Below are 25,156 nucleotides of genomic sequence, written 5' to 3'. Positions count from 1 at the left end.
TACCCCACCCCCACTTCTCTATTCCCTGTAAGTGATTTTGTATTCAAAAAGAACACCGAGGCCATGCTGCCTGATTTTCTTCAATCCTTCCCTTCCTCCCATAAACAAAACAAAACAGAACAATATGATCATACTTCCTTAATTCCTTTACTCTCATCTCTGTGGAAGAAACAGAATAACCCAAAGATTATCCCTGAGACCCTCTTCTCTCAGTGTTCTTATCGATCTCCATGATTTTCTATGCCCTATCCATATTCTGATGATACCTACCTATTCACCTCTAGCTAACACACATTTTATCTTCTGTGCTCAAAATTTACTCACCTACCCACTATATATCTTCAAGTGAATATTGGACATGCTCCCCAAATGTAATGTTGCAAACCAAATTCAATCTCTACTCTTCTGCCCCCAACCCAGTCAAGACAGTTAACAAAACCAAAATGTAGGAATCTCCCAAGTACAAGGTTTAACTTACTGGCAGCTAAAAAATCATGAATCATTATTAGAAAGCCTAGTGAAGCTTCAGAATCCTTCTTATCTGCTCTTTTACAAGGTTTACACATAGGATCCTCTCAGGTCACAATCTGGACATAACTCCTCTCTAAATGCATTTAACCAAATATCTCAAAGTTAGGGGTACCACCAGATGAAGATTTCTAGAAAAAAAGAACTCCAGAACCAAAAGAGACTTTCAAAATCATTTCATCTGCCATTTGAAGATTATCTATAGAACATGAAATCCAAAGAGATGTCCTTTAAGGGGAGCAAAGTACTGGGAAGGAGACACTCATCAGACAATACCCTGGAACAGTGACCAGAGGATGTGACTGGTCACTGGTCACAGGAAGTGCTGCCGTCTGGTTGTATAGGCATGCACGGGAAGGAGCAAAGGGGGCCATCTGAATGTTTGTGATGCATGTAACTCAGAAATTACCTCATACAGAACATATGGATAAACTCCACCAAATATTTAAGAGTCATAAAGCATTAACCTTTAAAGAAAGGGCCTCTCCAGTGGTGCAGTGGGTTGAGAGCAGCACTGTGAAGCTGTCTGCAGCCTCTGCAGCGTGGGTTTGATCCCGGCCAGCTAGAGAGATACCCACATGGCGCAGCAGACCTCTCCTGTCTCGGTCACTGCTCCCCTCAGCAGTGTATTTCACTAGTCTGCCTGTTCTGTTCCCTGCTCTGTCTCTGGTGAGTCCTCTCACCCTCCCGCGCCTCTGGCCTGTACCTCAGCTCTTGTATAAATAAATAAAATCTTTAAAAAAAAACAACCTTTAAAGATAGAAAGAACACATCCTATACAACTTTTCTGCCAGCATGGAAGGGTTCTATATCTGCACTGTCCAATGTATGAGCCATATTGGATAGTGTAGTTCTGGAATAAATGCAACCAAAGCAATCAAGCTATTTCCTTACCGGTAATGTTTTGAAGGAAGAGCAGAGGAATATTCCTCTGGCAGCATAACTGGACGAAGTGAGCCCCCTAAAAGCAAATAAGATAAAAAATCTTTCTAAAGAAGAGTGAACAAATCTGCAATGGTCATGCATCCTACAACCCCACACCAGAGTCAAAGATAATACAGAGTGCTCTTTGCTTGGCTAGTCTGACTCATAGTAACAGTAACAGCAGGACTTGAGTGCTGACTGTATCAAGAGGACCTCTGGCTCTTCTGTACAGTGCTTTTGCACCGTCTCCTGTGTGGTCACTGGCCCACGTTGCAGGCCAACTGCTGGGTCAGTGATGAAGTCAATCACTAACATTCAAATAGCAAGCAAAACTTAAGTAATAGAAACAGAACTGCTCGTTAAAGAGATTTCCTAAACCTTACTGGAAGAGAATTCTGTAATTCTCCTCTTAAAAAAAGAATCTAAACACTTCTTGGACATTTACATTTTGATGATGATCTGATATTCTTTCTTGCACCAAGGTGATAATAAAATAAATCCTTCTCACAACACATCCAAATAGAAAGGAGTTTGGATGAGTGCTAGACACCTTCTAACCTTGATCTTAGGAAATTACTTAATGACATAAAAATATAACTATTCCTTGTCTGATCTTTTAGAGATTATGAAGTCTTATAAACTACCTCCTTTTATATTTTACTCTCTATTTGCAGATCCCTTTAACTTCCGGAAATGCCTTGGCAAGTACAAAATCACAGTGATTGCTCGTCCTCAAATACAAGAATGAGGAAATCACATAGTCCTTTGGGGCTTACTTCAACAAATTAACTGTCAGGCTGAAGCCAACATAACTCCTCCTGGGCTTAATTGTGCCAACCAACAAATGCAACAAGATGGCGTTTGGCCTCAGTCTGACATTTGCTCTGTTGAAATATTATATATTCATTAAGTCAGTATTTCAGGAATACTTCGCATTTTAAGAAACATTCACTACATATACTATTAAAGGAAAACAAGCAAAACCTCTACGTATATGGCATCATCAATTTTGTTTTAAAAAATAGAAAAGCTAAGGAACCATAACAACCACAACCAAAATAAAACATTACTAACAGTTATTTCTGGTAAGAATGTGGGTGATTTTTCTTCTTTTTTCTTTTTTACTTACTGCTTTTTCACTTACTGCTATTCTGAATATCAAAATATAGAAACTGACTTAATTGGTAAAAACATTCCACCAAAGATGAGTTTTCTTCCATTAGGGTATGAAAGAGCTAATTTCCTATTACCTATATTAATAAGAGACCCTTTATCTTATTTACTCTATCATTTCAAGAGGAAAAGTGGTTCTTAAGAAAATGCTTTTTCTTAAGAAAACATTATCAAGTAAGTGAATGAACTACATTTATTCAAGTTTAGGTAAATCTGAGATGATGTATAATACTGAGTACTAAGCCAAAAAGATATTTAAGAATTTGCTTTTAAAACCAGACTTTCAGGGCCTCCCCGGTGGCGCGGCGGTTGAGCGCTGGGTTGCGAAGCTGCCCGCAGCCTCTGCAGCGCCGGTTCAATCCCCGGCTGCTCCCCGGCCACTGGAGGAGGGTCCTGCATGACGCGCAGACCACTCCTGCCACCCGCTGCTCCTCTCAGCAGTGTACTTGGATCCTTCTGCCTGCTCTGCTCCCCTCCCTGGCTCTGGTGAATTCTCTCACCCTCCCGCACTTCTGACTATACCCAGTGCTTGTATAAATAAATAAAAATAAATCTTAAAACAAACAAACAAACAAATAAATAAATAAAACCAGACTTTCAGTAATTTGAAACTCATTATCTTCCCTGTTTCAAAAAGGAAAATAGAATCAAATGAAAACTATAATGGAGAAGAAGAGAAAAAACAAATCACCTCTCAGAGTCACCTGAATTCCTATGTCTGAATCCCTCAAATGCATGGAGCACTAGAGAATAAAACACTTTCAAGGGAAGAGTTCCTACAGTGTTTGAATATGTACGTGTCATACACAGCAGTTATAATTCAATTATCTTATAACAACTTTCCTAAAACAAATACCTGATTTTTAATAGTGCTCCAGATAGTTCATCATATTAACGCAAACCTCAATAAAACTGTTTGAAACACTAACAAGCACAAACACACATGCTCACATGCACACATGCTCACATGTGCACACAGCGTTTTGGTTACTAAGGCATCTGGTTAAATATCTTAAAACTTTTATGTAATAAATTTTTATTCATTACCTGAGCTTTAAAGTTAGCTATGTTTTAAATTGAAACAGAAATTTTTGAAACATTTTTAATAGCACTTACCTTCTTTGAAGATTCAGAAAAGAGAACTCCATTATTTCCAATGATACCTACTGGATATCCAAATATTCTAGCAAATCCTTAAAGGAAAATTTTTAAAAAGATTTAATTATTTCAGAAGATTTGATTCACAAAACAGAGACACTTAAACATTCTTTAAATTCAAATCAAAGTTTAAAATGTGGAGAGAGGCCTCCCTGGTGGCGCAAGGGATTAAGACACAACCTGTGAAGCTGTCTGCCGCCACTGCAGCACAAGTTCAATCCCTGGCCAGGGAGATACCCACATGGTGCAGCAGACCTCTCCTGACTCACCCACTGCTCCCCTCAGCAGTGTATTTCAGTCAATCCGCCTGTTCTGTTCCCCACTCTGTCTCTGGTTAATCCTCTCACCCCTCACCACTTCTGGACTGTATCCCAGTTCTTGCATGCATAAATAAACCTTTAAAAATAAATTAATTAATTAATAATAAAAATAAAAAATAAAATGTGGAGATTTTGTCTATGGTAGAGAACCACTCATGTCACAGTCTGAGTCTTTGAAAGAGTTGTGTTATATGTGAAATTGTCCAGCTAGTTGGTTTGGTTAAATGACTTAGTGTATTCATTCATTTTAACATATATCTGTGTGCCCACTGTACACCAGACCAAGGAGATCCTGAAGTCTAAGAGATCACAGATGCAGAGCCCTGTAATGGACAACAATCAGAGCTGAGGCCAGTTGCAGGTGACTAACTTGCCTAAAAATGCCTATGGTAATGACAGGTCCTTGAAATAAAAGGGATGAACTCAACACAGACCAATTTTTTTTTTTTATTTTTTTTTGTGGGACCCTCGGCGGCGCCAGGGAACAAACCGGCGCTGCAGAGGCTACGGGCAGCCTCAACCGCTGCACCACCAGGGAAGGCCCAACACAGGCCAATTTTTAATAAAAGCAGGAACAAAATCAAGCCTAGTAGTAACCAAGAAAGAAACCAGTTGGGTCTCAAGGAAGAATTAATCACTCCATTTTCATTCTCTCGGTCTTCATATTTTTTTCTTTCTCCTTTCCCTAAGTTTCATTATATCTCACCACTTCCATCACCACCCTCAGCACTCCCCATACACACAGACACACAGGTGAAATAAGAAAAAAGGGCAATGGGCTGTTTGTTCTTTGGCAAAGCAGACACTCCAGGTGACTTCAGGAGGCTAATTACTTTGGATGCCTGAAGAAATTCCCTAGAGACCTTCCCAGAGTGATTTTCAACAAACGTACTTATGACAATAGCATCTTTGGAACCCAAGAGTCAATAAACTTTGCTTATTAAAGTGGGTCAAAGAAAACTGCTTCCCACTTTCCTGCAACAAGGCCCTGTCTTCAAGGACAAGCTGGACAGGCATAGCCTATGTGGTGACTGACAGGCAGCAAGTAATCAAAAGTTGTTTTAAAAAAAATGGATAAGAGAGAATGTCAACCTACAATTAGCCAGAACACTAAATTCTTCACTCTGGCCTTCTCTTACTTTGTTATTATTTTCTAAACGGCTAATTTAGGGTGATAAAGTGAAACAATGACTTGACAGTCACCTAGATTTTTCTTGGTCTTTCAGACCTAAAATGCCAGCCCACACCTTTGCTGCATCTCCCAAATGGTCTAGCAAGGCAATCTGCATCCCAACCCACCACAAGGAACTGGGAATCCAGCCAATGTCCTCGCCCTCTTCATTCCCCCTCACCCTCTCCTTCCCCTCTTCTTTTCATTCCTCTTCCCTTTCCCCAACCTAACTTGTATTCCAGGACAATTAAGAAGAGACAGAGGAAAGGAGATCTACCCCTGGTATTCTAGGAGACAAAGATGCTGTTAGGGGGAAAAGGATGTCCTAAAGCTAATTCCATACAGGCTTTGTGGACTTCACCCCCATCCCAGGCCAAAGCCAAAGACACTGGAAATTCCAAATCCCATCACCACCAAAGAGAAGATGGCTGGGACCTGAGGGTGGGGTTAAGCAGCCAGGATGATATAAAGCCAGACATGTGGGCTTTTGGGGGGGGGTCCCCATTTTGGCTCTCCACCAGCTCGCAGCGTCCGGCCAGCTCTGAGAGTGCCTTTGGGTTTCCAGGTCGTGGGATCGGGTAGGACGCATTAAAGACTTTATTTCTCTATTTTCTCCCTGAGTTGTACATTTTCCTTATTTCCTTTTCCCTTGTAAATAAACCTTTTATTAACCTTTTGTGTGTGCCTGTAGTGGAGTATTCATAAGTCCCTTTTAAGCGCGCGGGTGAGGACCCACAGCCAGGCAACCCGTTCAATAGGGGCTGCCCTATAACAATGCCACAAGTCTTTTAGCATGTATATGTAACAGGGTGGTCCCCAGGAAAGGGGGAAGTTCCAGGTTCCCTGCCACACCCAAGGGAGGGAGGAGCTGAGCAGGGAGAGAAGAAGCTGCAGAAGAGACTGAGGAAGGAAGCAGGATGGAGCCAGGAGACCTGAAGGAGGCGCATGGAGCCTAGAGACACATGAAGAAACTGCGCTTGTCTTTTGGTGGTGGACTGGGTGACACAGATGTGGGTGAGACCCATGGGGAGGTGACAATGGCAGCTTTTATCTTGATGTTGATTTTGCTCTTTTCCTTCCGGGCTTGTCTGGTTGTTTCTGACCCTTTTCTGTGGGTCCCCACTGGAAGATGCTTTAGACTTGTGGCAGGCTTTGGGGCCTTGCTCTGGGCCATTCCCATTTGGATGGACTCTTACCCACGAGGGGAAGGGTAACTTTGGGTGCTTCATTTAGAAACTAGACTCTTTGCCTTTCCTGTATTGTTTCCTAGTTTTATTAAAGTTCTTTCCCATTAAAGTCTCATATGTTTTGTATTGATGCGGCGGATGGCAGAACCCTACATAGAATAGGCAGGTTTGCGGGGTTTGGACTACCCTTCTCCCTGCCCTATAACATATGGAGCAAATACATAAAAATAAATACTGAGGACAGCCCCATCCATCTTTGAGAAAGAAGCAGAAAAAGCTTTTACTTGTTTTAAGCTGCTACACAATGAGGGTTACATCCTCAACTACTGGGTGACAAATCCTGTCTATATATCAAACAAAAAGCTCTTAATCACTTAAACACCTCAAACAAAAACATAAATTCCAGTAGCAGAGTGAACCCTCTCTCACCCATAAATCAAGACCAAGTGTTGTGACTTATCCTGAAGTCTCAATGTGCACTGGCAATTTGGATGTCTGCAGCTAGTTTTTTCTCCTCTGATATGTTGTATTCATATTAACAACTACATGTTCCAGCCTTTGCAAGACCAAATAAAATTCACAAATTTTATGAGATTAGCATGAGCCTAGCGTCTATCTTTCAAATCCTTTTCTCCAAAGGTCTATAAAGTTAACACTTTAGATGAATGAATTAACTTTTATAAACAGCCTAATCTGATTCCTCGGACTTGGTATTCCATATTCTCTGCCTGGTATTTGCACGACATTAGGTCTGCCTTGAGGCTGTGAGAAGGGTTAATTCACTCTGCTTCCTTCTGGGAAAGTGAATCATCACAGAAAACTTCTAAGTCTCATTGGAGACGAAAGAACAAAGGAGACAGTGTGAAATTTTCAAAGTAATTAGCATTATCTAGAGAAACAGAGGGAACTACAAATACTTCTGCTAATTCTACTACAGTTAAGAATCTTTTTATAGCTAAAGCCACAAAGTCAAGGACAAGGGCCTATATCACAGCAAACAGTCATCATCATTTCAAATTCTCTGGATTCATGAGGCCATTCAACTACAAATGATCTTTACAAAACAGCTCCTTTTGAATACTGACTCACACATTTGTGCTGTTCTAAATAACAAAGCTTATGCCAAGAGTATCAAAGCCTTAAGAGACCACTTATTTTCAAAGCAACAGAAATCAGTCATATTTTCAATACTTCATCTTTATACCTGTAACTATTGTGTCTCCATACAAGGCTTTGAATTCACTGAATCTGCTTCCATCCACAATTCTAGCAATGACCTAAGAAGAAAAATAACAATGTTCCTGAGAAATCATACAACAAAAGAATTTTTGCATTAAGGTTATATATAAGGCAAACAAACTCATGGTGATATTGTTGTTTCCACAAAATTTCCCCTACACAGAAATTCTTCTCACTAGAATTTCACTTTACATGCAAAGCAATGGCCTGAAGTCATTGTGGGCTCTGATTTTATACTTTACTACAAAATCAACAGCATCATGTTGCAGACAAGAGAAGCAGAAGAGACTTCGTGGCTGGTGGCTAGACTGAGAGCTGCTGGGGCTGCTGAAATATATGGGGGAAGGCTCAAGGATTTAATCAAAAAGTCACTTAACTCCTCTGAGGGTCAGTTCTCACTCTGCAAAGATGAGACAATGTTGTGAAAATGTGAGGAACTAGTAGGGAAGGAACCTAAGAAAATAATTCTGAGATGAAGAATCAGCACTGACTCCCCGCTCTGCCACCGCAAAGTAGACTCATAGGCTGGTACTTAAAATCTCTAAGCCTCAATTTCCATGTAGATTTAGGGAAAAAAAAAAACAACACGATTATACTTGAAAGGTCAATGCAGGGGACAGGAATGCAAAAGCCCACCAGGAAGCCCACTTGGGGGCAGGAATGCGGAAGCCTGCCTAGAAAAATCAGACAATGAGCCTCTCCCCGCCCTACATATCTTTTCGGGCCCTACAAACTTTTTCCCTCCGTACAAATCCAGTTTCCTACCTGATCTCTCCTCACCCTATAAAAGCCTGCCTCCCCCTGGCAACGTGTATGACTTCACCGTGAATTCCACCCAGGGGCGCAATAAATTTTCCCTGCCTTTGAGAAACTTGGCCTGGTTCTTCTTTACCACTCCGAACCTTTCAATACTTTACAAAAGTGCTGAACCTAGTCTAACATGTTGCAAGCACTATTACAGGAATTAGAATCTAGCCAAGGTAAGTGTTGCATGAAAAATATTTAAAGAATAGGGGACTGCTTATAATTCAAGCAGGAAAAGAAGAATTTGAAAATATGTGTATGTTTGTACTATCATAACTACATAAAAACGTATACATACACAAGGTACCAAAACATCAAATTAGTAGCTGCTTTGTCAGGTGGTAAGATTAAAAACAACGTTATTTTTGCCTGTATTTTCTACATTTTTCACATCTGTACATATTAACTTTATAGTCAAGGGAGAAAATAACTTAAAATATTAAAGCTTCTCGCATAGAATCTGATCTTAAGATAATATCCTAATTTAAAAATTATTGTGCTCAATATGGATACTGAACAAAATGAAAGACTACATGCAAGAGCTAAAAATTGCCAATCTAGACTACATAAGACTGTTAACAATCTGTATTCAGAGTAAAGTCTCTAACTGTAATCAAAATCTACTCTTTGCTACTGTCATATTGATCTAAAGGGTATTTTTTTCCAACAACTAATAGACATTTCACACATTTCCCAGAATTAGAATGCTGAAAAGAAATAGCTGAAAATTGTGAAGTTGCCAAATGTGTCCTTCCTAATGTCAACAGGGATATGGAGTACTATTTAGAACAAGCCAAGTTTTGTCATTGTGCAATGAAAGGGTCTCCCTTTTTATTCATTCATTCATTCATTCATTCATTCATTCATTTTTGCAGAATTTACTGTACACCAGGGATACTGTTAGGGGAAAAAGATGTCCTAAAGCTAATTCCATACAGGCTTTGAGGACTCCACCCCCCACCCCAGGCCAAAGCCAAAGACACTGGAAATTCCAAATCCCATCACCACCAAAGGGAAGGTGGCTGGGACCTGAGGGTGGGGTTAAGCAGCCATGTTGGTATAAAGCCAGACACGTGGGCTTTGGAGGGGTCCCCCATTTTGACTCTCCGCCAGCTCACAGCTTCCAGCCAGCTCAGAGAGTGCTTTTTGGGTCTCCAGGTCGGCAGATAGGGTAGGACGCATTAAAGACTTTATTTCCCTATTTTCTCCCTGAGTTGTACATTTCCTTAATTCCCTTTCCCTTGTAAATAAACCTTTTATTAACCTTTTGTGTGTGCCTGTAGTGGAGTATTAATAAGTCCCTTGTAAGGGCGGGGGTGAGGACCCACAGCCAGGCAACCCGTTTTATATCGGGGTTGCCCTATAACAACACCTGCACTATGGAAAGATATCTTTCCCTTACATCTTTACTGAGATCCACAACATGACACATCTAGGCAGGACACATCTAAACAGACTTTAGCTTTGAAGATGGATGGATATAAAGGGACTGACAGCTGGATTAACAGCTCTTGGTTCCACTTTACATACCTCTCGGACATCAAAGGTCCTTTTAAGGTTCACACCAACTATTCCATACAATTCATCAGCAGGAAATAAAGGTTCTTCAGAAGGCTCAATGGTTACCTGCAGAAATATAGAAAAATCATTTTAACCAGTTTAAAGACATAATTTCGAGGCAATGTAAGTCAAGATGCTTTTCAGTAAGATAAAAGATAAAGGATCATATCCTACTCACATCCAACTTCTTCTGGTAATTTAGGTTCCTCACAATCTTCCTAGTTAAGTGAAGGGCATGATTATCATCCAATGCATAGTAGTCCGTTACCCCAGATTTTCTACAGAGTAAAGCAAAAGTAAAACAAAATAAGTGCAAAACACTTCAGTAAACATATAATTTACTCCTTTTAATGTCCCTGATAAAACAAGGGCAATTGTTTGTTTTTTTACAAACTGGAGAAAGGGAGGTACATAAAATTAACACCAGTGGTTCCTAAGATGCCACATCTTCTATCTCTCAATTTTGACCTAAGAGACCACAGGGCCTTGCCAATGAAGACTTCTATATAATGCTCATCCCAATTACCTCAAGCAAAATTGTATACGATAAGATTCAACCACAGACAACATACTTTTATGATGAGGTTGGTATAACGAAAAAAGTGTTTGTACCTAACACAGCTCCTAATGAAGATATCATCTATGACCTCCCATTTCTGAGTGACTACTGAGACCCCGCCTTACATCCCAAGAATAAGCTGTCATAGGTAACATACACAAAGGCTTGAAGACACTGTCCTTTAGATCATGCATATAAGTGAGTATTGACAAAATGGTTCTGTGATGAGTGCCATGGAAGTTCCTATCCAATTATAAGTTGGGTGTGCATGAAGCATGGGCTTGCTCTGGTTATTAGTTCTGTTCTGACTAGATGGTTTACTCATGAACTATGACTTTCTAATAAAATATTCAAAAACTGTAAAGTTGGGTAAGAATATGTACTTGAAATTCATTTTATGAGTAAGGACTGTGCTGATGTCATTTAAATTTTGATGTCTTTTCTACTAGGGACATGCAGCATTACTCTCTTACCTGGCCACTTATTGAGTATTGCAGGTAGAAAGCAGAATGGACATTTCAATCTAGAGAATGACGATGTGGACAGAATAGCCTGAGTGGGGTCTAGACAAAGTGGGCCAACCCCTTGGGAGACAATCCATAGAATTGGGTTCTCATGGTGGTTTCAAGCCAGTCTCCACCTGTGACCTGGGTATTCCTAAATAAGAGCAAAACCTTATTTACCCCTTGTTACAGTTCTCCAATGCTGGGCAGATGGTAGACTCTTCAGCTTCTTTGATTTAATATATTTTGCAACTGACCATCTTTAATGCTTGACACATAATACCAGCTAGAATCACTGACTTCGAGCTACACTGTAGTAATTCAGTGAGCAAACAGAAGCAGAAGGAATTGCTTCCAAATCCATAAATATATAAAATAAAATGCTTTCTTTTAAAAATTGCCCAGTATTTTACCGAAACAGCAGGAAAAGGAAACTTTTGATGATCCACCATATTATGTAAGTCTGTGTCAAATTAACTCCCAAGGATGACTAATCAAAGAGGTATAAATATGTACTTTTAAAGACAGACAGAACCCAAAGCAATTTGTGATAATAAATTTTATGACATGGTTCCAAAAAAAAAAAAAAAAAAAAAAAACTGAAGCAATTACCACCTAATTATTTCTCCATGATTTTAAATAGGTTATTATTAATAACAACAGCTAGTGGTAATAGAATGCTTAGTATGCACCCGACACTGTGCTCAATCCAAGGTAAGAACTACTCGTGTCTTCATTCTACATAGAGGGAAACGAGGCTGGGGCGGTTAAGTAAATTATCTGGACACCAAGGTAATAAGTGAAGCAAATGTAAGATTAATTCCAGAACCTACATGTCTAACTTGATATACAGCCTTCAACTTTTATGGACACCAGATTACTTACTTTAAACTGTCAAAAGTTTAAAAAAAAAAAAAAAGGCTCCGCAGATACTACCATCACCTTCCTCTGGTTAAGAAGCTACAAACAATGGTGGCCCACTTTGTCTAGACCCCAGTCAGGCTACTCGATCCGCATCCTCATTCTCTAGATCGTATCATGCATTCTGCCGTCTACCAGTAACAGCTGGTAAGTGGCCAGGTAAGAGAGTCACGCATACAGTTGTGTTCACCAGACAAATAAGTATTCTGTGCAAATTCAAATTTCCTCTGTAAGCCTTTTTCTGGCTTCTTCAACCCCACTCCAGGCATTTCCTTCCCTGTTCCTTCTTTACCTTCCAGCTGTAAACTGGATACAGATGAGCACATTTACTTTTTAATTGTTTTTAGTTCATTCATGTATTTCTTTTATCTGCCTAATTATGTTCCTGCAGACCTAAAATTCTTCCATGCTACTCCTAACACCTAGAACAATCAATCTGTCCATAATAAGTGCTCACAGAGAAAGACCTGGATGCAAAACAGGCAAAGGTAACTCCCTTAACTGAGTCTTTCTTCAAAAGGCACCACAGTGCCTGACAGGAGAGTAGAGATGTTAATCTACCTTCCTTCTCCCACCTATTGGACTGCTCCCATAACTGCTTGTCTCCCTGTTTTGTGGTTTGGGAGAGCAATGAAGGGTTTACAGCACCTGCCGGGCCCTGAGATCCACTTGCCATTGATGCCCAGGCTCTTCCCTATCTACATTCACCCAGAGGTAAGCTTGATTACGCTCACAGTTTTAAATTCTATCTCTATACTAGTAATTGCCAAATAAAGATCTCTTGCACTGATCTGGCTCCAGTTTCTTATCGTTAACTGAATACTCAAATCTGTAATTTATCAGGTCAAAAAAATACTCCATCCCTCTGCCCCTCCCTTCTTCCTGGTCTCAGGAAATGAAATTATTTCAAGTCATCATCTTTGTCACCTCCCTTATGTGAAATTCAACAACTTTCTCAATTCCACCTCTAAAATAGAGCTCAAATCTGTTCACTCCCTACTGTTTCCACCACCATAACCAGCTAAACTACCCAAATCTCTCACCTGTGATACTGACATAGTCACCCAACTGGTCTCGCATTTTGTCTCTTGCCAACACTCCAAGCATCCTTCGTTTAGCATAGCATAGAGCTTTTTAAATGAAGTATCTGATAACAGTACATCCCTGCTTAGAATCTTCAGTGGTTTCCTAATTGCTCTCTGACAAAGGAATCTTTAATGACCAGCTATGTTCATAGCAACAACAAACATAATAGTGGCAGTTAACATTTATAAGTACTTATTTAAAGCAGATATTGTTGTACATGTATCATCTCATTAAATCCTTATGAGATTTTGTGAGGTAGATGGTCTTTTTCTGCCTAGTGTCTGACCTGAAGAATTGCTCTGCTAAGCCCTCACACAAGCACGTGCCCTGGAGAGCAGCTGTAGTCACAAGCAGATGTTGACTTCTCCAACGCATCTGTGATCAACAGCCTCCCCCGTCTCCCAGTGTCTGTATGGCTTATGTGTCCCTTAATAAGAACCCTGTGGGACTTGCAAAAACACTGCTCTTTTCATCTGAGGCTAACGGTTCCTGCCTTAGCACTCTACCCGTAGGTCCTCATAAGGACATGTGCCCCAGCTCCTGTCTCTCTGTCTACACTTTGCCTTGACTTCTCCATGTGACCCCTGGAGGCATGCCATATATTTCCTCCAGGACCTATGAGCAAACTTCTTTTATTTCAATTTCTTTTGTGATCTGTTGAACCATAACTCACATCAGCAGCCTGTACTACACCTGACAAATGTTAATTCAACAAAGTCATAACATTTGCACACCACTGGGTTCCATCCATCTTCTGTAGGCTTTCTTTATAGGCCTTATCATAAATTCACATGTCTAACATTGTTTGGTAATTATTTATTTATTGCCTACCTCCCAAACTAGACAGTAGGCTCCTTGAAGTCAAAGGTAATGTCTATCTAATTATCCTGAATACCCAGAACTGTGACTGGCAAATAATAGGTTTTTGATGGATATCTGTTAAATAAACAAGAAAACTGAGTCTCTCCAGCCCTCTAGGCTATAATAAAAAAGGTGACTTTCTAACTTGGAAATGTAACTTTACAGTACAAAGGGTTGAAGCCTAAAACAATCGATGGAGAACAAATAAACTGCTGTTTGATCTGTCAAGTTTAATGCTTGGAAAAATGAATTTAAAATTCTTTTGAACAAAAACAATCAATCAATTCTGGAAGGAAACAACCCGTTCTCTTTCACCTGCAATGAAGATCAGCACCTCCGAGGTCCTCAGCTGACACTTCTTCTCCAGTTGCTGCTTTGACCTGCAAGGAAGATAAAAGCTGAAGGTGAGATTTGTTCAAGACACACAAATGCCTACTGAGCACACACATCTAACCCGACTAACCTCCCACTCCTTCTTCCATGGGGCTAAACAACACTGTATTTTCTCTTCTCACCGACCAGCAAGCTAGGGAACAGTATCTCCAGTCCACAAAAGAAAAATCGGGGGGCCTCCCCGGTGGCGCAGCAGTTAAGCGCTGGGTTGCGAAGTTGCCTGCAGCCTCTGCAGCATCGATTCGATCCCCAGCCACTGGCGAGGGTCCCACATGGTGCACAGACCTCTCCTGCCATGCCCACTGCTCCCCTCAGCAGTGTACTTCGGTCCTTCTGCCTGTTCTGCTCCCCGCTCTGGCTCTGGTGAATTCTCTCACCCTCCCAGACTTCTGACTGTATCCAGTGCTTGTATAAATTAAATAAATAAATAAATAAATAAATCTTTGGCAGGGGGCGCAGAAAATTCAGAACTCCAGTCCTGAGCAAGTACAGGAACCTGGTTTGAATGCAGGCATTTATGGCTGAAAACCCTCTCTCTTTCCCCTATATTAGGCTGCCTCCACACACATGCCTCTGTGATTACACGTGCTGTTTCCACTGCCGGGCCCCTTCTCCCTCTCACCATTTGGTGAACGCCTACTTATCCTTCAGGTCCCACCTCAGGTCACCTACTCTATGTGACTTTCCCTGACCCACCCATGCCTTCTCATTATGAATACACCACCATGTCAACACAGCAGTGCCTGCTCATCTGTGATCCAGCAGTATCCCACTTATGCCTCCAGCCGGGCACCTGCCAGACTGTATTGCAATAATTTGCATCTATCTGTTATCTCCTTTAACCTCTATTCCTTTATGGTAGGAATTGTGATTTATCCATCTTTGAACAATCAATAAATGTACTGAAGGCCTTTATTTTGCCTATGCTGATAAATTTCAGTTACAATCACAAAATCTTAAAGGTATAATATCTGTAAAATAGGGAAGGGGGGAATCTCCAAGATTACTTACATCAAAGACTCAGTAGAGTATGATCAAAAAGAAAGAATTCAATTAATAAATAAGGATGACTTAATTATAGTCTGTGAAATTCTAACAGGAAAAAGAATGAAAAATCATTTAGTGCTAAATGCCAAATGGCTAACTTGGGAATTACTTATTGACTCCTACTTCTATGGGTTGGCTAATTTGTTTCTTTTTCCTCAAATAGGGAATGCTTTTTTAAGAATAATGAATATTAATCTAAAAATACAGCATAGAAAGGACTTATTACTCACTAAATCAAAAGCTCTGTCTTAAATAAAATATTATTCCACAGGGAGAGGTGATTAAAAATTTCACCTCCAATTATTCCACCCCCCAGTACTAAACTCTTGGCTCTCATCTTACAAAAAAGTTCAATATAAAATAACATTCAGTCCGACAATAGCAAATTACAAGAAGTGTCTGGATATTTAAGTTGTGAAAGGGAGTAAACAACAGATATACTATGTTTATTTCAGTCAACACCTATAATATGTTTCATGCTGTGATAAGTACAAAGATGATAAAAGTCATAGAGAACATAAAAGCAACTCACTCTACTAAATAACAAGTTCAGAAAATAAACAAAAGACAGGAGGAGAACAAAAGCCCTTTCAAAAATTTGTGTTATTACTACGCATTTTTTTCAAACACCTTAAGCTACTGAAAACTATAGCAACTCAACCCCACATTACGTGTGAAAGCTACAAAGCCTTGTCTCAACTTTCAGTAAACAAGCATCAAAATTTAGAATTCTCAAACAGATGAGGCTGTTACTGCTTCTTTTTAATCTACCCGTACACAAGGTCTTTTAATGGTAGACTACTGAACAAGGTTAAGTGTATAGGAGTGGATCAGAAAAATGCTATACACACACATTCACACACACACAGTGGAATACTACTCAGTTATAAAAAGGATGAGCTCCTGCCATTTGCCACAACATGGAATGACCTAAAAAAGACAATGCTAAGTGAAATTAAGTTAGAAGGAAAAAGACAAATGACAGACGGTCTCATTTATATGTTGAACATAGACCATAGACTTAAAATGGTAAATTATGTCATGTATATTTTGGCACAATACTTTAAGAACAATTGAAAAATGGTTAGGAAGGTAAATTTTGTATATATGTATTTTATTTCAATCAATCAATCAAGACTATGCTCTTACCAATGGGGGCCCTGCCAAGAAAATGGTGCCCTGTTTGCGCACAATGATGTTTTCATCAGCCATTGCAGGCACGTAAGCACCTCCTGCTGTACAGGAGCCCATGACCACAGCTATCTGGAACACAAGCACACAACACAGCCATTAGGTACAGTTCAGTGAATAACACAACTTTTGGGCCCCACAAAGTTTCAGTACCAAGGGTATTATTAGCAGGTCCCCAGACATCATTTTTAAAATGGAGGCCTCTAAACATTTTATTATTTTCTTCTCTCAAAGCATTTTGAAGGGCTTATGTCACACTTTTTTTTTTTTTAAAGACATTTTTTTTCAGAGATAAGAGTAGCCAGATAGTTTGCTAGCCTGAGAACTAAAGGTTGAAAAAATACCCATGGTTTAGTAAAACTATGTTAAAGGGATAACTTTTAAATTTAACAATAATAAAAGCTCTCAAATAACTGCCACTTACCTCAGGGAGCACTGACTGAACTAACTCTCCAAATGAGTTCTGTTAATACTTTGTGTTACCTTGAATATGCTCACGAACAATAGCTAACATAAACACCACAATTAAAATCTTGCTGGAAAAAAGTCTTGCAATATTTTTCTACTTCTGTGGTTTGAAAATTTTCCATAATAAAAAAATTTTTTATATTCTTGCTTAGAGATTAAGTATGACACAAAGTATAAATATGGTTTGGCTGATTAACCTGAGATAGGAAATAATATCACAAAGACAAATAAGAGAACTATGTAATGACATGTTTTTAAGTATATGAAAACAATTCTGCAACTAATTCCAAATTTTATCAGTTTCTTAGTCACAGAATGTCTCTTTTTGAAATGCAAAAAGTCATACTACCATTAATCCAAAAATGAAAGGCAGTATTAGTAATATTTTTCTATTTAAAATGATAAATTACAAAGGACATTTCCCTAACTACTTCACTTATGTTATTAAAAATGGCTAAGACAGTTATCTGCCAATATTTCATAGAAGTATTAGCACTTAACTGCTTTTTGCCTATCAATCACCCAAAAGTTTGCTTGAAGATACCTATGATATAGAACCTCTTGCCTATGTAGCACAAGGAAACATTCATTTATAACAGTGTTGAAGTAGAAAACATAGGCAAATAATGCAATTAACGATATTTTGAATGGCTAAATGGTGCATGAATAAGTTTTTAAAAACCTGAGGAAAAAATAACAAATGAAGGGCCTCCCCGGTGGCGCAGCAGTTGAGCGCTGGGCTGCGAGGCTGCCCGCAGCCTCTGCAGCACTGGTTCAATCCCCGCCACAGGCGAGGGTCCCACATGGCACGCAGACCTCTCCTGCCGCCCGCTGCTCCCCTAAGCAGTGTACTTCATCAGTCTGCCTGTTCTGCTCCCGCTCTGGCTCTGGTGAATTCTCTCACCCTCCTGTTCTTCTGACTGTACCCAGTGCTTGTATAAATAAATAAATTAAAAAAAAAAAAAATAACAAATGAAATATTAATACTAAGTGAAAGAGTGCTTCTGTTTTATTATTTACTACACTTTGTGAATGTCTGATATATTTTGGGGTTTTTTGTTTCTTTTTTTAAATTTAATTTTATTTTTTAATTATATATTTTATTTTAATTTTAATTATTTTTACATCATTGCTCATTTTGAAACAGTATGTGCTTCCCCCCACCCCCTCAGATATAGCCCCCATAGAGTTTCTTTCCCCAATGTACCGGTGCACCATCACCTCAGTCCCCTGTGCTCCTCCCTTCCTCCCTCTGATCCCTCTCCAGCCTCCTGTTTTTTTTTTGTTTTTTTTTTAAGGTTCCATGATGACAGAAGGATATGATTTCACCTTATCAGCCTGGTCTCTGAAACAGAACACCAGAATCCATTCAAATTATTTCAGTATAAAAAAAAGGGCAAGGGATTTGACTTAGGGAAAAGTCACAATGGTCTAAGAATCTAAAAGGGGACAATTTCAGGGCCTCCCCTCGTGGCGCAGCAGTTGAGCGCTGCAACCTTTGTAGTGCCAGTTCGTTCCCCAGCCCCAGTGAGGGTCCCACATGGCCTGCAGACCTCTCCTGCCACGCCCCGCTGCTCCCCTCAGCAGTGTATTTCCTCAGTCTGCCACTTCTGTTTCCCGCTCTGGCTCTGGTGAATTCTCTCACCCTCCCGCGCTTCTGACTGTACCCAGTGCTTGTATAAATAAATAAACCTTTAAAAAATAAAAAAAAAAATTAAAAAATAAAAGGGGACAATTTCAAAAATAAGATGTAAAAAACTAAATAGACATAACAGATTTCCAAGAAAACAATTAATGAACAAAAAAAAAAAAAAAAAAAAAAGAAGAAAATATAACAACTATCAGAATATTCAGAGACCAAGAATGTGAGTAGAGGAGGGGGTAGGGAGAAAAAAGAGGAGACCCTGATGGGGGTATCCAAATATTACCTCAACTGAAAATTAATTTTTTTAAAAAAACAGGTATGATTTTGTCAAAATGCAGTAAGTCAAAACTGAGGGAAATGAAATGATTCTGTCGTGTCATGTCAGAGAGGAGGAAAAAGCCCATCAATTTAGTAGAAAAGTGAATAGCTGCCAAATCATTACTTCAGGGAATTTGACCATATTTTTAAGCATACTTCAGATGTGTTTCTCTACAGTACTTAAAAATCCTCTTCTCTTAAACTGGCTAGTACATTATATACGAGGTATGGGCTCAGAAAAGGGTGGGAGATTGTGCAGGCAGCTTAACCTTGAAATCCTCATGCTGAGTGAAAGCAACCAGACACAAAGACCACTCACTATGTAGCTCTCTTTCCTGAGATGTCCAGAACTAGGTAAATCAATAGACAGAAGTAGATTAGGGGTTTCCAGAGGGCTAAGGAGGACTGGGGAGAATGGGAAAAAACCGCTAATAATAGATGTGGTATTTTCTTTTGGGGTAATGAAGATCTTCCAAATTTGATTCAGTTCTGTAAATGCCCTAATGGGGATTCACATTACTTGGGTAAATTCTTTGGTATGTGAATTATATTTCAATCATGTTGTTATTAAAAATACTTTGAAAGGCAGTTTTACTAAACAAACAGAAATAAAAATTCTCAAATTTTTCATCGGAAAAAAGAGAGTCTACTCTAGTTACAAGTAACTAACAGGCATAAAACTAAAATTGCAAAAGCAAATTCTGATCACAGAAATAAAAATTAAATATAGATAAAGAAGAGTGATTGAAAAAAAATAGTCACCACTCACACAATCTCTTCTCATCATTTAATCATGAGCCATTCACTCACTCACAAAAGAAAGTAAATGTGCACCAGCAAAGGCGTCTCCCATGGTGTGGCAGGGACCTAAAATTTTCCCTCACAAAGCACAGGAACCCCAGGGCCAAACCAGCAGGGACCACTTTCCATGTCCCAAAGCATCATCCTTGGTACCACAAAGACCTTAGCCTGGACTGCACCAGAGTTCACTTGGGCAAATGATCTGGAATCCAAAAATCAAGTTCTGCTTTCTCAACTAAGAAGATATTAAAAGGACATAAAACGAGGACCACAAACTGTTCTGACAACACTCAAAGGTAGAGGTTTGGTTTTTACGGAAGGCACAACCCAGGCTCTAGCTGGAAGAGACACCAAAGCAACGCTCATCCACATCAGGACAAGGCAGCTCCTGAGATCTCTACTCAGACATGTGAGTGGCTATAGTCCACCCAGCACAGGGGAGGGGGAGTCTGCTCTGTGATGGGAAAGACCAAAGAGCCCTCTGGCAGGGTGAGGATGTCCTTGCTGATTCAAAGATTTAAATCAAAAACAAGAAAGCAGCAAAAAGGCTTAAAAATGATGTGTAATGAACAGTAACAATATTTGTCATCACTGCCACCAAAGACACCAGTAAATTTTTGAGTGAAAATAAAACAGATGCTAAAAAACAAAGGTAATAGTCTGGAAATATGTTTGACAAAATTCCATTACCCTCCTGGTCTTACTTGCACAAATAGAGATTGGTTCTCATTACACCAAAGGCAAATTACGTATTGAAGGTCAGCAGCCTGCCCTGTAGAAAGAGTCTCTGAGAACAAGTCAAGAGGTTTTTTACCTTATTCTGAAAAGCTTCGTGAACCCTATACCTTCACCCTTTCACTGAAAAATTGCAGAAGACTATCCAGTTCAAGGTACACTGTAAGTGTAACATAAGTTGTAGGGAATGGGGATTTCAATGGCTTGCTAGAAAAGCTATTAAAAATACAATTGATTCCTGAACAATACAAGAGGGGCACCGACACCCTCACACACACACCCAGGAAGTCAAAAGCATATATAACTTTGACTCCCCCAACCTAACTAGTAATAACCTGCTGCTAAACTTGGAAGTCTCACCAATAACATAGAGTCAACAGACACATTTTTTTCCTTAATATGTATTATACATATATGTATTATATATTTATGCTTATAATAAAATAAGCTAGAGGAGAGAAAATATCATTAAGGAAAATCATATGAAAGAGAAAATCCCTGAGCTATATTTATCAACACCCTAAATTCGCATCGTCTGTGTACGAGATGAATCTTCTATCATACTGACATCAACACTGTCTGATATAATACAAAACAATATAGATGCTGTAAATCCACAAGTAAGTGGACCCACGCAGTTCAAACCCATCTTTGTTCAAGAGTCAACTATATAATGATATTTTATATAATAATGTAAATATAAAATGCTTTTTTAAACTCTCATCACTTTCAAACACAAAGTGATTGTAGAAAAACAGGTAACGCCTGTATCACATTTTTTTCTTCCTTTACCTGAAGAGCAGCCATTAAAAAATAAGTCATAACTCACCGCTGGGGCAGACCGGGTGTGCAGGGGAGTGCATCCCTGGCACCGGCATTTTGCAGCAGGGACCTCTCTTTGGTGGAGACTGTGTGAAACCAGCAGAAGGCTCCCTGAGGAGCCAGAGGTGAGCTGGGAGGCTCACCCAAGCCAGGCCCCTTCTGGCCTGCAGTCCCAGCCCAGAGGGGAGCTGCACCCACTGCTGGGACAGACCTGGTGCACAGGGGAGCGTGTCCCCACATCAGCATTTTAGAACAGGGACCTTTCTTCAGTAGAGAATGCTTGAAACCAGCAGAAGTCTCCCAGAGGAGCCAGAGGTGAGCTGAGAAGTTCGCCGAAAATGCCGGTCAGTACCAGCAACACAGTGTCCCAAGGAATACGGCAAATTAGAAAACAGGCAGCAGGGAGTAGAAAAACCACATGCAACCCAGCAACCCCTCAGGAAAAAAGCACACCACAAAAAGAAAACTACCTACCAGATTGCAACGACAGTAACTTGGAAGACATTCTGAACCTTCCAGAAAGAGAATTTAAAACTGCCGTGATTAAAAAACTGACAGAAGTCATAAAGGAAAATAATGATAAGGGAAAAATAATTAATGACCAGAAGAATGAAATTGAGTCCCTAAAGAGAGAAGTAAAAGAAATGCAGGAGATCAAAGAATTAATGGAGGCGCTAAAGAACTCTGGGAAAAGCAATGAAAGCAGAATAGATGAAATGGAAGAATGAATAAGTACTCTTGAAGACACAGAAATAAAAAGAACTAAAACAGAAAAGGAAGGAGAAGTACGAAGGAAAAAGACTGAAAAAAGACTTCGGGAACTATCTGACTCCATGAGGAAAGGAAATATAAGAGTTATAGGAATCCCAGAAGGAGAGGAGAGAGATATAGGAACAGAGAAAATATTCACGGAAATAATTGAAGAAAACTTCCCAAACGTGAAGAAGGAGCTGAAAATTGATATACAAGAAGCAAGAAGAACACCAAACTTCCATGACGAAAGGAAAAATACAGCAAGACACATAATAGTAAAGCTCCCAAGAATCCAAGACAAGGAAAAAATAATGAAACTGACAAGAGGGAAGAAACAGATAACATTCAATGGAAAACCAATCAGACTGACATCAGACTTCTCCGAAGAAACACTACGAGCAAGGAGGGAGTGGAGGGACATAGTCAACAGACTCCAAGAAAACAGATGCCAACCACGAATACTCTATCCCGCAAAGCTCTCCTTCCTCTATGAAGAAAGAATAAGGACCTTCCCAGACAAACAGAAACTCTGGAATTTTATTACGACTAAACCCCCACTCCAAAAAATACTACAAGGAGTCCCAAAGCCAGAACCGCAGAGGGACGAATAACAACAAAAGAAGGCCAAAAAAAAAAAAAAAAGTTATTAAAAGAATAAATAAATAAAATCAAAGGAAAGGCAAACACAATGGCAAATACAGATGCTAACATATCAATACTAACTCTAAATGTAAATGGACTAAACTCTTCAATAAAAAGACACAGTCGCAGCTGGATTAAGAAACAAAACCCAACCTTTGCTGTCTCCAGGAAACACATTTAGCTGCAAAAGATAAAAATAGACTCAAAGTTAAAGGATGGAAAACAATCCTACAAGCAAATGGACCTAAAAAGAAGGGAGGAACAGCTATACTCATATCAGATAAAACAGATTTCAAACTCAAAAAGATAAAAGAGACCCCAAGGTCACTACATTATGATCAAGGGGACAATACTTCAAGAAGAAATAACACTCATTAACATATATTCACCAAACGAAGGAGCACCAAAATATATCAGACAATTATTGTCACTCTGAAAACAGACATCAGAGAAAACACATACGTAGTGGGAGACTTCAACACACCACTATCAACAATGGATAGATCAACGAGACAAAAAAATAAGTAAAGACACTAAAGCTCTAAATAAGGATCTAAAGAGCTTAGGCTTAACAGACATCTATAGAACACTAAACCCAAAAAAATCTGGGTACACATTTTTCTCAAGTGCACACAGATCATTCCCCAGGATCGATCACATACTGGGACACAAGACAAACATCAACAGATACACCAAGATTGAAATCATACCAACCATCTTTTCTGACCATGAAGGCATCAAACTAGAAATAAGCCATAAAAAGAAGGCAAGGTACTCTCCTACCTCATGGAGATTGAAACACACACTACTGGAAGTCCACTGGACTAATGAGGAGATCAAAGAAGAAATTAAAAAATTCTTTGAATTGAATGACAATGAAGACACCAATTTCCTAAATGTATGGGATGCAGCAAAAGCAGTAATAAGAGGAAAATATATAGCAATAGAGGCTCGCATCCAGAAACAAGAAAGAACTCAAAGAAACAACCTAATCTCGAAGCTCAAAGATCTAGAAAAAGAACAACAAAAAAACCCCAAAACCAGTAGAAGAAAAGAAATAATAAAAACCAAGCAGAAATAAATGAAACATCACTTGTAATCAGGGAAATGCAAATCAAAACTACCATGAGATACCACCTTACACCAGTGAGAATGGCACATATTAAAAAAAGTAGCAACAACAAATGTTGGTGAGGTTGTGGAGAAAAAGGAACTCTCCTGCAGTGTTGGTGGGAGTGCAAACTGGTCCAACCACTATGGAGAGCTGTGTGGAGATTTCTGGACCTACTAAAGATAGAGCTTCCATATGATCCAGCAATTCCACTCCTACGTATTTACCCATAGGACACAGAAACATTAATTCCAAAGGGCACCAGCACACCTATGTTTATAGCAGCATTGTTTACAATAGCTAAGCTTTGGAAACAGCCCAAATGCCCAAAAATAGATGACTGGATCAAGAAGATGTGGTACATATACACCATGGAATATTACTCAGCATTCAAAAAGATAAACACATGCAATTTGCAGCAACATGGATGGCGCTGGAAGGGATCATGCTCAGCGAAATAAGCCAGAAAGAAAAAGAAAAATACCGGATGCTCTCACTTATAGCAGGAATCTAGAAAACTTAAATAAGGGACCAGGAAAATGAATAACTATAAGAAAGTGAAAATCATGGGCCTCCCCGGTGGCGCAGCGGTTGAGCGCTGGGTTGCGAAGCTGCCCGCAGCCTCTGCGGCGCTGGTTCGATCCCCAGCTGCTCCCCGGCCACCAGAGGAGGGTCCCACATGGCGCGCAGACCTCTCCTGCCGCCCGCTGCTCCCTCAGCAGTGTACTTCGGTCCTTCTGCCTGCTCTGCTCCCTGCTCTGGCTCTGGTGAATTCTCTCACCCTCCCGCGCTTCTGACTCTACCCAGTGCTTGTATAAATAAATAAATAAATAAATAAATAAATCTTTAAAAAAAAAAAAGAAAGTGAAAATCATAACCAACAAACAACTATGAACCAGAGACAGTCTATGAGGGTGGGGGGCGGGGAGGGGAGGGATTGGGGTCAAAATAAGGGGGTTGCAATTGTATGGGGAATATAAAAATAAAATTTAAAAAATAATAAGTAATAAAATATACATTATTAATTCACCTCATTAATTCAATTGTTATCAAGAATTTAAGAACATTACCCATTATACTGATGGATCAACATTCCTACAGTACTCATGCCTATGTGGGCTAACTGGGTATTTGAAATCTACACAGCAAACAAAATGTCTGTCTTACCCAGAATATTTGTGGCTCCCTCAATCTCTTTATCAGAGTCACACAGCAGTGATTTTATCTTTCCAGGTC

General features: G+C 39.6%; 1 protein-coding gene across 1 annotated transcript in view; it reads right to left on the bottom strand.

The window, feature by feature from the left end:
• LOC119230344 (methylcrotonoyl-CoA carboxylase beta chain, mitochondrial) overlaps positions 1 to 25,156 on the bottom strand; it is a 45,972-nt gene that overhangs the window by 7,038 nt on the left and 13,778 nt on the right. The window contains exons 6-12 of the mRNA XM_037491377.2: positions 16,584 to 16,697; positions 14,310 to 14,374; positions 10,243 to 10,342; positions 10,035 to 10,130; positions 7,666 to 7,738; positions 3,742 to 3,818; positions 1,423 to 1,489 (exon numbers count right to left, since the gene is read on the bottom strand). Of these exons, the coding sequence (XP_037347274.1) occupies positions 1,423 to 1,489; positions 3,742 to 3,818; positions 7,666 to 7,738; positions 10,035 to 10,130; positions 10,243 to 10,342; positions 14,310 to 14,374; positions 16,584 to 16,697 (592 nt within the window). The remainder of the gene's footprint in view (positions 1 to 1,422; positions 1,490 to 3,741; positions 3,819 to 7,665; positions 7,739 to 10,034; positions 10,131 to 10,242; positions 10,343 to 14,309; positions 14,375 to 16,583; positions 16,698 to 25,156) is intronic.

Source organism: Talpa occidentalis, unplaced genomic scaffold, assembly GCF_014898055.3.
Source record: "Talpa occidentalis isolate TD23 unplaced genomic scaffold, MPIMG_talOcc4v2.1 talOcc4.68, whole genome shotgun sequence".
NCBI classification, from domain to species: domain Eukaryota; kingdom Metazoa; phylum Chordata; class Mammalia; order Eulipotyphla; family Talpidae; genus Talpa; species Talpa occidentalis.
The sequence above is the reverse complement of the archived record's forward strand: the minus strand, read 5'-3'. Positions and strand labels throughout refer to the sequence as shown.